The 12045-nt window shown below is 41.7% G+C and overlaps 1 protein-coding gene across 2 annotated transcripts in view; it reads left to right on the top strand.

Annotated features, from left to right (window-relative positions):
* Nucleotides 1–11711, top strand: part of LOC105923567 (tyrosine-protein kinase CSK) — a 53597-nt gene extending 41886 nt beyond the window's left edge. For both annotated transcript variants that reach the window (XM_036136477.1, XM_036136476.1), the window contains exons 6-13: nucleotides 2586–2679; nucleotides 3172–3237; nucleotides 4567–4666; nucleotides 4832–4922; nucleotides 5422–5495; nucleotides 6111–6306; nucleotides 8446–8532; nucleotides 10261–11711. In XM_036136477.1, the coding sequence (XP_035992370.1) occupies nucleotides 2586–2679; nucleotides 3172–3237; nucleotides 4567–4666; nucleotides 4832–4922; nucleotides 5422–5495; nucleotides 6111–6306; nucleotides 8446–8532; nucleotides 10261–10443 (891 nt within the window). In that variant the 3' untranslated portion in view covers nucleotides 10444–11711. The remainder of the gene's footprint in view (nucleotides 1–2585; nucleotides 2680–3171; nucleotides 3238–4566; nucleotides 4667–4831; nucleotides 4923–5421; nucleotides 5496–6110; nucleotides 6307–8445; nucleotides 8533–10260) is intronic.
* Nucleotides 11712–12045: the final 334 nt, after the last annotated feature.

The raw sequence follows: 12045 nt of genomic DNA, 5'->3' as shown, positions 1-12045 counted from the left end.
TCTCTTGAGTTATTTTTATTTTATTTTTTTTTAAATTCAGGTATGGTTAAAGAAAGTTGGTTAAATAAAGATTGAATTGGAATTCAGTGTTTGTGTATCAATTAAAAGTAGGTCATTTAGCAATATCATAAAATGACCACTTAAAAATGGTTTTAAAATCTTTTAGATAATTATCGATACCGATAAATATGCATTTTTTTTATTACGATATTCTGTTTTTTCTATATCGTGCAGCCCTAGTTAAAACTGCTCTTTATATTTTCCCTTTTCTTGCAGAGTTTTAATAAAATCAGCTCACAGTGTTCATGGGACAGACAAATTAAAATGCCCGGCTACCACAGGAACATACCTTCACTAAAAATGCAAATTAGCAGTAAAAGAATTACATTTTATTTATAATCCACCTTGCAAACCTTGTCATAATCTTAATGTTTGGTTATTCTGGTTTTACGACCACTCATCCAGCGACATCATTGCATAACTTAAAAAAAAAAAAAAAAAAGAAGAGGCACACTCAGTATCCACCTTTCCCGTAACATCAAGACATCAAGTGGGCCCTCAGAGAGCCGTTTGATCCTCTCCCTTCCTGCCCGCTATCTGAAGGCAGGTTCAGAGGAAGGACGGAGAGGAGCGGGGAAGAGAAGAGACGCGGTGGCAGGCAGAGAAAGAGAGGCCTTTAATCCTCTCAGATAAACCGAGAGATTGGCGGCTATCACACTTCTAATTGGCCGTCATCTTTTTTTACCCCGTGGGGGCATTGGAAGTGGACGACAGGAATTTGCCAGCTGGCAGTGAGCTCATCTCCATTCCTGGTGCCTTCTGGGTATCAGCCACCCACGATCTCTGTCTATCCCGTTCACACCCTCCAGGCTTGATTGTGCCTCCGCTTCCTTTCTCCGCCTCCCCTCTGTCCATCTTTATCTCTCTGCGTTCCCTCGTGGTTACCTGGCATATTGCTCTCCGTCCTCCTCTCTTTGTCATCGATCTCGCTCTCCCCTCCTGCCGTCTCACATTCCCTGCTCTCCTTCGTTTTCCCCCCCTCTGTCCGTCTCTCCATATCTTTATCCGGTAAACTGTCTGCATTCCCCTGTAAGTAGCCGTAGATAGGATTCCTTGCATTCTTTGGTGTTTTTTCTGTTTGCCCTTCTGTCCCTGTGCACTGCTGCTCTTACTGGTCACGGCACATTTCATATGGCTTACTCCGTCTATTTACGCCTAAACATACTGCTTGCTGACAGGTTGTTGTCAGTCATGGCTTCCACAGTAATGTTATACTTGTGATAAAAGCAAAGATGGCTGCACGTGGGAACAATGGTGTAATTGCATGATGAAGTACTGTCTTTTATGCCCTCAATGTGTATTTTTACTCCATAATCACAGCCTTCAGTGTTAATTACATATGGGTAGGTCTTGATTTAGCCTGGGCAATTATGTAAATTAAATCTTTTTTTTTTTTTCTTTTTTTGTAAACTGCAACATCTTACAATGCAGAATCGGGCTCTTTTTAGCAGTTTGTTTACAAAACATTGCACCAAAAACAGAAATGACAGCGTTCAGCCATATAAAAGCTGGTAAATATAACACAATTATCCATGTCCATGTTTTTTTTATTTATTTTATGAGGCTCCATTTGCAAACATTGAGGGCTGGCTAATTCAGAGTACACTCTCCCTGCACCTTGCTCTCCCTCTGGTGGTTGTAATGGAGACTTGCAGTCTGTGGTCTAAAGTCTGCATAAATGTAACCGAGTTGGAAAACTTTGTTTACCCAAAAGACTTCCTGCTTTTTGTTTACACAATGTCTGAAGCGCAAGAAGACGGATCTCTCACAGTGATTTTTTATTTTTTATTTTTTTATGACACGGTTTGTTCTGTTGTGTCAGAAATCGCACCATCGCTGACCTCTCTCACACTAAATTTCCCGTCTGCTGCGTCTTTGTTTCCGCTGCTCTGGAGTCAAACGCCTCAGTCTGGCAGCAATGCTGACAGTCTCTGACAGAACGCTTCATATTTCTGTGGCCTCGTCATGTCGCATGCTGTGGGTTTGAGTGACCTCTGTCGAACGTAGTGATGATTTGATTTTAAACATGACGGCTGGATGTGAAATATGCAGTGTCCATTTTCACATTTTGTCATTACAAAGACACATTATATGTGCTTTATTGGGATTTTATGCAACAAACCAATACATGGCAACAAAAAGCAAAGTGTAAAGACTTTTTTTTATTTTATTTTTTTATATGTACCAACACCAAACAAAAGCTTCCCACAGTTGCACCTACAAGTCTGTACCAGTACTAGAGACATAAATTTGACACGTTCTTTGTAAATATTTCCCAAGCTCTATAGTTCTGACTACGGTTAGGGTTGTCGACCTGCTGGAAGATGAACACATGTCTCGACTCTTACTTTTGCATCTTTTGCATCGTCTAAAGTGGCTTTCTTTCAAAATTTAGCTTCATCCATCGTCCCATTGACTTTGCTTAGCTTCCCATCTAAAGAAATATTTCATGAAATATAGAATAGGCTGGATTTTCATCGTAATCCTGAAGACAAGACGTTAATTCTGCCAAACTGTGTGTGCAGCACTACACCAAAGACGCCGATGGGCTCTGCACCCGGCTGATTAAGCCCAAGCTGATGGAGGGGACGGTAGCGGCGCAGGACGAGTTCTCCAGGAGTAAGGCCACACTAAACCTATTACACCGATCCACAAGGACTCAGGCTCCAAGGCCCGCAGGGACATTTGTTTACTCACCACCATATTAACCTTGCATGCACACACTGTGTAAAAGGCTAATTCTTCATGTCCTTTAAGGTTGTGCTGTCATCTCCAGCTTAATAGCATTAATCGTCAGGGTAATTAATCTTTTCCTTTGTGTGGGGAAACTCCTGGGCTTCACCAGCAGTCAATTAATTAATTAGTTAATCTCCGTCGGCCTGCTCCTCCTCAATGTGCCTTTGCTGAACGTCATGGATCCATTTGACCTGGCTGATGGCTGCAGCACAACGTTAAAGCATACTTATTCTAAAAGTTGACACAAAGAGAGTTGTATTTTATTAAGTTTTCTGATTAGTTGCATAGCAGCTCTTTGATTGGACTCGTACAAGACGACAACACCGTTGGTGCTACAGCACAGATGTTAAGCACCCCTCTGGCCTCTTTTGGCAGGTGGCTGGGCCTTAAACAGAAAGGAACTGAAGCTGCTTCAGACAATTGGAAAGGGCGAGTTTGGAGGTGAGTAACGGAGTTTTCTTGTCGTCTCCTACAGAGCTAAAACCAGAAGCATTTGGAAAAGGATGCTGAAGTTGGGGCAGAACTTGAGTTGATAATAAAAACCAGGAACCATTTTATCCCTAAGAGTACCATGAAATTAAACAAGGAAAACAAAACAAAAAAGTGTCTGAGCACAGAACTAAAACGTAGTAGCTTGTCAATATCTTCAGACCCTTCACAGCTGTGGCTGTGATAAATATACCAAAAACGGATATATATAGCAAAAACGGAACTACAAATAACTAAAATGTTCTTAAAATTAGTGTATTTTGTCCTTGATTTGAGCAGGTCAATAAGATGATTTGCCAATGGAATAAGATTTTTGCACTTAAAACAAGAGCAACTCATCTCCATTGTCTTATTTCAAGTGCATTATATCTAATTATCTTATTTTAGGGGTAGAAATACTCATTCTATTGGCAGATAATTTTATTTACCTGCTCAAATTAAGGATAAACGCACTAATTTCAAGAAATTTTTACTTATTTTTAGTTCTGTTTTTGCAGTGTGGGAGTTGTTGCCCATAATTTCAATTTTAACTTCCTCAGACCGGAGCTGGTTCTCCCAATTGAGGTTTTGAAAGACTTTAACTTTGGCTAATTTTATTTGGGAGAAAGGTTAATGTCAAGAAAACCCTGCGAAGTGAGTCGAAAGCTACTTCAACAATGTAGTAGTTTAAGGTTGTGCCCTCTTAAAGTGTTTCTTTTCAGGAACCGGGCTCGTTTCCTGGGGTAATAAAATCCATTCTACCTAATCTTCTCCTCCGCTTGGTGTTGCAAAATGTTGCTTTTAAACCCTAACCGCTGTGAAGGCAACTGAGATTTACACTGTTGGTCTGATTTCACAGTTTTTAATTGCATTCTGGTCTCCACTGTTGCAGTGGGTGGAGCTGTGTCCCCAGACCACAGCAGCACTCTGAGTCTACATAAACAACCCTGGGATTAAAAAAAAACAAAAACCTGACAAAACACACACTAAAAACAGCCTGGGTTGATGAAGAGGTTCCAGGAAGTTACTGGAAACAGACCTTTATTCAACCTGGTTATAGCATGTTTCTAAATAAAAAAAAAAAATGAAAAAACAAATGGCAAGACAAAGGATCAGTACCAAGACTTTAAGAAAGCTTGAATAACTATTATAACCACTTTTAAAGTTTCAGGAAACTCTGGGTTATAGGAAGCAAAGGTTAAAGAAATGAGAAGTGGATCACGGTGCTGGACCACAGCTATAATCACACTAAACTAGGATGATAATCCGTCACTTTAAAAGAGAAAAATCTGTCAATTCTAGATGTGATGGTAGGAGACTACAGAGGGACCAAGGTGGCCGTCAAGTGTATCAAAAACGACGCCACAGCGCAGGCTTTCATCGCCGAGGCCTCCGTCATGACGTAAGATCAGATCAGACTTTTGCCTCCTCTCTCTTTTACCTTTATAATTTTCCCCTCCCTGATTTGAAACATTTCCTTGTTTTTCCTCTGTTCCTTGATGGGATTTTATTCTATTGTTCCTGCACACCGTCGGCATAATTTTCTCCCTCTGTCCGTTTTAAAAAGGCAACTGAGGCACAACAACCTGGTGCAGCTGCTCGGTGTTATTGTGGAGGAGAGGGGCAGTCTCTACATTGTCACAGAATACATGGCTAAGGTCAGTCACGTCTCTGAGTGCGTTGTTCTCCCATAAAATCAAAAATATGTTTTCTAACTGGTTTGGCTTTTCTCAAGCAATATATATATGTGTATATGTTATTCATTGGTAAAGATTGCAGTCAATATCTAGATGATTGTACTAAGACACAGAGCTAGTTAACTGCTTAAGTTATTTATATATATATATATATATATATATATATATATATATATATATATATATATATATATATATATATATATATATATATATATATATATATATATATATATATATATATATATATATATATATATATAGAGAGAGAGAGAGAGAGATAGATAGATAGAAAACAATGTGTATATTCTGGAGCATGTAACAAAAATAATTTCCCCCTGGGATCATTAAAGTAAGTCTGGTTCTGATGAAGACTAGATGCACATGATGCTGCAGATGTTTGTTTTTCTGGTTTGTCAGCAGTTCACTTGATGTTTTACCCGTTGTTAATGTCCCTCAGGGCAGCCTAGTGGACTACCTGCGCTCCAGAGGACGGACTGTTCTCGGCGGGGACTGCTTGCTAAAGTTCTCACTGTGAGTTGTCTTCATCCATCGTTTCCATCTTGGTTATATTTAAACCAGAAAGAGAGTTTGTTTAGCTGTCCGGGTGCAGCAGAAATTTCTTAGGAGCAGCGTCAGCCGTTTGGCTGGAAGTATACCAGAACCGTTTGTTTACAGGCAGATATCATATTCAGATGGTTTGACACATGGCTGCTGCATTGGCAAATGAAGGCTTTGACTTAATCCTTTTTTTAATTAAACAGTTGTTAAGACGGTGCCGTCTTGGAGCACCTGTGAAAAATGACCGTAAAATGAGCGTAAATCTTCCAGTCTGTTAGTATTTGTGTATTAATCCACTGTGAGGTGTTCAGTGGCTTATTTTCAGAAGGAAGCGTGGAAAACGAGGCTTCTGTTATTAGAAAAGTGAGTGAATAGATTTTATTTGGATGACACTGAGCAGAAAAAGAATATATCTACCAGAGAAGGATATTAGCGTTTGTCTTTCCTTCTGAAAACATAATATTCTGTCAGTATATTTGAACTTTTCTCCTGTCAAGACTAGATCACATGTTTGCTTTCATGTTCCATGTGAGCAAGGGATCGTAATAAACTTTCCTATTCCTTTCCTCGCCTCATTTTAACGCACAGTGACGTGTGTGAAGCCATGGAGTACCTGGAGGCCAACAACTTCGTCCACAGAGACCTGGCAGCTCGAAACGTGCTCGTGTCTGACGACAACATCGCCAAGGTCAGCGACTTTGGTCTCACCAAGGAGGCCTCCTCCATACAGGACACTGCCAAGCTGCCTGTCAAGTGGACCTCCCCTGAAGCACTAAGAGAGAAGGTGAGAAGGCTGCAGATCTGCACCGACTGGCTCTGGCCTTCTGCTATTTACTATAAACTGTTGAGCTGCTGTAACGATTAACGATCAGAAATGTATTACTGCTGTAACTAAATATTATTTTTAGGCTAATACATTTTCAAAACCATATTGCCAGATTTCACCACGATAACCAGTGAAACCAGTAATTGTCATATGCCTTGACTAGTTTTAAGTCGTTTATCTTCAGCTGACCAAATGTGGTCTACGTTTCCGAAAACGGCTGTTAACTCGAGTTCTGTTCATTTGTATCGTGCCAGTTCACAACAAACGTAATCTCAAGGCACTTGTCTAGACATGCAGGCGTAGTTCTTAACCAGAAAGGTGGGATAATATAAAAAAATGTAATGCATACCAACTATTTAGATCAATTCAGTTACATTCAAATTGGATCCAAGTTGTAATATAATCCTTTTAAATAGATAAACATTTTTCTAAGGAAAAATTGTGGCCTTATAGCTAGGGCCTTCACGAATCCTGGAATGATTTGAGGACCTCGATTCAAAAGTCATTGAGGTAAAATGATCTGCCTCGAAGCTTCGTTACGTTGTTTATTTATTCAGCGCACTGTGTTCCGGCCAGGCGGCTAACGCTAATGATAGCCTAGCTTGCCAATACATGCCAGGATAACCGATAGAATCATCAATTACTAAAATAATCGTTTAGGACGGCCCTACTAGCATCCCTCCCTAGATATTAGGGCTGATTATTGATTCAAATTTCCAGAATTCTGTGTTAAGTGTTTTATTCTCGAGATTTTGAATCAATTCTTTCTGATCTGATACAATCTCAAATTGGATTGCTAGTATTAAAAGAACATTTTAGCTGTTAGTTGATTTACAAGACTGTGTAGTTATGCAACACATTGATACTAGTGTTATATTAACATTCAACAGCAAATGAATAAAGTAATGGTAGTTTATGGTGGCTGTAAACATGCTGTGGGGCAGAATACCAAAACAGATCAAGGGTAGAAAACTGAGGATGCCAACGATATCTACAGCTGCTATTTGGACACTAACCTGGTGCATTATTAAAAATTCACCTCCCACAGTGGAGTGTGATTCAGAAATTCACAGTCGAAAATAGCATTTTTAAACATCAATCTTTTTAAATCTTTCTTTTTTAAATCAATCTTTTTAAATCATCAATCTTTTAATCAGTCTTTAGGAATTAATGAGAATCGATTCAGATTTGGAAAATTATTATTTTTCTTTAACACAGCCTTAATAGATATGTCTTAACTTATTTCCTGCTCAAATTGACAAAAATGACCTTAAAGAAAATAACCATGAGCTGAACAGACCTCACAGTGTCTGTTTTTAATTATTTCTATGGTGAGTTATTAATGAGGCACCGTAGTTTAAGTCTCTTTCCATCAAGAATTCAATCAACATACTTTGACAAAAAATTATGACAGAATGCAAAAAACTTTATTTACATGTTACCCCATCATATGATCTAAGAGAGCTCAAGAAAGCTTGCCCAGATTCCTCCAGAAGTAATCTGGGTTCGATACCTAGATGTTCAAAGTTATGCTCAGGTTATGAAACATTCAACTCTTATGTATTAAATTAAAAATACTAATTTATCACGCATGGATTGAGGTATGCCAGAATAAGGCAGCACCACAGTCTGTTCTAACACTAGAATCCTATTGAGATTTCTGCTGTGAATGTTGAAGATTTGAAAACTGAGTGATTTATATCCAAACGCTGGAACAATTGTTTGCAACCCATATGTAAGATTATGTTTTTTGGGTTATTTACACAGTTCTGGATGTCTCAGAGTTCACGTGTTTCTCTTTTATTCATCTAGGCCTCATCTGGGGGAGAAATGATTTCGCTTTGAGGAGTTGTCATAAGAACCCCCAAAGATGCTCAAATCTACAGTTTACAAACAAGCTTGAGAAAAATGAGTTGGCACTAAATTTAGATCCTCCTATTCCCCTCCTATATTCTGCTTTAATGACGGCATCTCCGCAGGCAGCAGCTGTGTCGCTCGGTCAAAGCGCTGCTAATTGTGTCAGCAGTGTTCATGCGTCAGTTTCTAAATGCCTTCATGTAAAACGTGTTAAACGGTTCGCTTGTCTTTGTCCAACAGAGGTTTTCCACCAAGTCGGACGTCTGGAGTTATGGAATCCTTCTGTGGGAGATTTACTCCTTTGGCCGCGTGCCTTACCCTAGAATTGTAAGTATCTTAGCTTGGTCGTCTCTGGCTCCCTCACATCTGAGATAAGCCAGCAGATGGCAGGCTGCAGTGCTGCTATCAGGGTTTAGTCTGGGTTATTTTTGTGCGGTAGGACAGTCTCACCTGTAAAAACAGCAGCTTCCTCCGCAGTATTCGGTTTGGAGTTTGCTTTAATCACATTCCACGTCTGGAATAGTATTGAAAAATATTTGACTTTCTAAAAATATTATTAATCTCCATTTCTAAATATTCTACAACCAAAAAGGACCATTTCATAGCTTTTTGTTTTTACGTGTCACATGTTTTAAACAAAGATTAACAGAATTAAGATAGAAAAATTCCCAAAATGCTGTAAAGAATCAGTCAGAATTTAGAAATCGGATCTAAATTTATTCGTATTCTCCAAAAGAACAGCAACTTACCTCAACAAATCAGAAGCCAACTTTTCACCTGATCCAGCTGCATGATTTGTGGAGCGTTTCTATCAATTCAAAAATCTAAACTTAAAAGTATTCATTACAGTAAAGTGTTTGGGGTTATTTCTGTTCATTTTGATAATGGCTTAGAGCTGATGAAAATCCACTATTTATTTTATCTTTAATATTACATAAAATCAATTGAAAGAAAGTAATTTTAATACAGAAATGCCAGCCTGCTGATGAGTACAGCCCCGTATTCTATAGTATGTGCTCTCAATACTTTGTCAGGGCTCCTTTTGCATGAATCTCTGCATCAATGCAGCGCGGCATGGTGGTTCTGCTGAAGCAGTAATGAAGCCTGGGTTGCTTTCATAGCAGCCTTCAGCTCATCTGCATCGTTGGCTCTAGATTCTCTGTAGGGTTTAGATCAGGCCAGTCAAGTGATGCCAGAGGTAAACCCAGTTACTGGTGCTGTTGGTACTGTGCGCCGGTTCAAGTCCTGCTGGAAGATGAAACCAGCATCTCCCTGCCTGTTTGTCAGCAGAGGCGAAGAAGGAAGTGCTCTAAACTTCCCGGTTGATGGCTGGTCTGACGTTGGGCCCAACACCAGCAGGATCAGATCGCCGACTGTGACAGATTCATACCGGACCTCCGGCAACGCCACTTCTGTGCTTCTCTAGTCTTTCTACAGACTCTGAGCCCCTGCTTTCTAAATGAAATGCAGCGTTTACGTTGACGATTGCTCATAAAAAAGGACGGCTGAGCAAAAGCCCTGTCCTTTTTTCCCCTGACCCCCGGTGAGACACCTCTGACGAAGCCTCTGGTTCAAGAGTTTCTTACTCCTAGGAATGTGGGAGCTGTAGCCCTTCTCCTGGGTGTTGTCTGTGGGTTGGCTCTTTAAACCCCCCACCGCTGACTCCAGGTACAGTCAGCAACTTGTGAACCGCCCCCAAACCCTTGAATTGGCTTCATTTCACGATTATCTGAAAGCTGTATTAATTCAACTTTTTCTGTCCCCTCAACTTTCCATTAGCATGCTTGGAAACGGCGCTCTGTGAACAACCAGTTTCTTTAGCTTTGACGTTTTTTGGGTTGTGAACTCAGCAAAAACAATTTTTGATTGGTTTTATATCATCAAAAGGGAAAGAAAAACAGAATTATATACCTGCCTGCCAAATGATTTGTCTTCAAAATGGGTTTGAAAACAGAAAATGTGTCACATTGTGTAATCTGAGGAATATATCGAACGGTTTCTGAATGCCGTTCTGGTGGAGAGGCTCTCATGTCGCTCTGTCCGTCTGTCCCCCAGCCGCTAAAAGACGTGGTGCCCCGGGTGGAGAAGGGGTACAAGATGGACGCCCCCGACGGCTGCCCGCCTGTGGTGTACGACCTGATGAAGCAGTGCTGGACCCTGGACGCCGCCATGCGGCCCTCCTTCCGCATGCTGAGGGAGAAACTGCAGCATATCAGAGCGAAGGAGCTCTACCTGTAAAAAGGAGCTGTGGGGGGCGGGGACAGAGGAGGGGGTGAGGAGCAGCCCTGCACGGCTGGATAATGGGAGGAGGAGGAGGAGGAGAGGAAGGGACCACAGCGCCTTCCTTCTGCTTGCCACCATGCCAAACCATGGGACTGCCCGACCCGACCCCCCCCCTCCCCAGACCTCAGACTCCCACCTGCTTCCTCACTAGGACTGTTCTCCTGTTTGTGTTGTATAGCTTTGCCAAGCAGCTTCGTCACACCTCCTCTTCCTCCTTCCTCCACCTGCCGCTGTCCACTCGCTCTCTGTAACCCAGTCCGAGCCCCATCCGCCCGCATCACGCCTTTTTCTTTCCTTGCGTTTCCTCCCTCCTCCCTCCTCCTCCCTCCCTCCTTCCTCCTGAAACGTGGCATTAACTGGAGGAGGGGCTGGCCTTTTCCTCCACGTTTGTCAGGTGCTCTCTTCTTCAACCCCGACCCTTCGGATTTACTTCGGTTTAATCATTCCAGGATCCGTGCGACGCGTAACACCACGTGGCTCTGCATGCCTTTCAGTCCAGCTCTGTCATTCCACTCCTCTAACCCCCATCACGCCCCACCCCGACCGTGGTGGCGGTGGTGGGGGGGGGTATCTGCTTTGCTCTGTGCCAAAGTGCCTCCAGTCTACAGAGCTCCACGTCCCTCCAACACTTCTTTTTATTGGACTGTCGAGGTGTCGTTTTTTTTTTTTTTTATTGCTTTTTTTTATTTCTTTTTGTTTTTTCAGGGAGGTCAGTAAACCTTTTTTATTACCATTTCACCCCCACTTCCATCGTTTCTACTTTTTTGTTTTGTTTTGTTTCTTCCCTTAAGAGCACATGAACAGGAAGCGGTAGTGTTGGGTGGGGTGGGGGGGGGCGTCGCCATCATCTTCACACTGCTGCCAAGACGGCCCCGAGGAGCGGCGTAGGGTGGGAGCAGGACGATAATGAGAGAAGGCTGGGGCTGGAGAGGCACTTCACACACATGGTCGATTCATCATACGTGGGCTTGATTTTTTTAGTTTTTTTTTTATATCAAAATATATTTAAAGGTTTAAAAGAAAAGGAGAAAACTGAGCGGGACGGAGCAGAGGAGGAAGACTCTGAAGCCGGGAGGGAGGCGGCCCCTGTGGACGATGGCCGTCCCCTGAACTCTGGGGTCGGGGTGGTGCATGCTGTGTGCGAGAGGCCTTGGGTTCGGCTGTCAGTGCTTTCAATGTTCATTGTTTTATTATGCTATTATGAATAAATCATTCCATCTGAACGCCGTGGAAATCGTCGTTTTATCTGCCTCTGGAAGAGGACCGGGGGGGGGGGGGGGTCAAGCAGTTTTTAAAACACTACACTTTTCTTACAGCTACATGCTCACTTACATCACCTCCAAGATCACAACTCCACCTGATCTCAGTGAAACATCGTCCAGATTCTACCTTTTTAGCTTCCTGTCAGCGAGCCGCAAGTATTCTGCTCCACTTGAACTTCTGCCGCATTCCAACCGCAAACTTAAATGTGTTTTATTGCATTTTTAGTTCATTATTGTAAAGTGGAAGGGCAATTATATGTGGTTTTTACACTTTATCCAAATAAAACTAAAAGAA

The sequence above is a fragment of the Fundulus heteroclitus genome, chromosome 4, assembly GCF_011125445.2.
Source record: "Fundulus heteroclitus isolate FHET01 chromosome 4, MU-UCD_Fhet_4.1, whole genome shotgun sequence".
NCBI classification, from domain to species: Eukaryota; Metazoa; Chordata; class Actinopteri; order Cyprinodontiformes; family Fundulidae; genus Fundulus; species Fundulus heteroclitus.
This window is presented reverse-complemented; position numbering and strand designations above follow the sequence as displayed.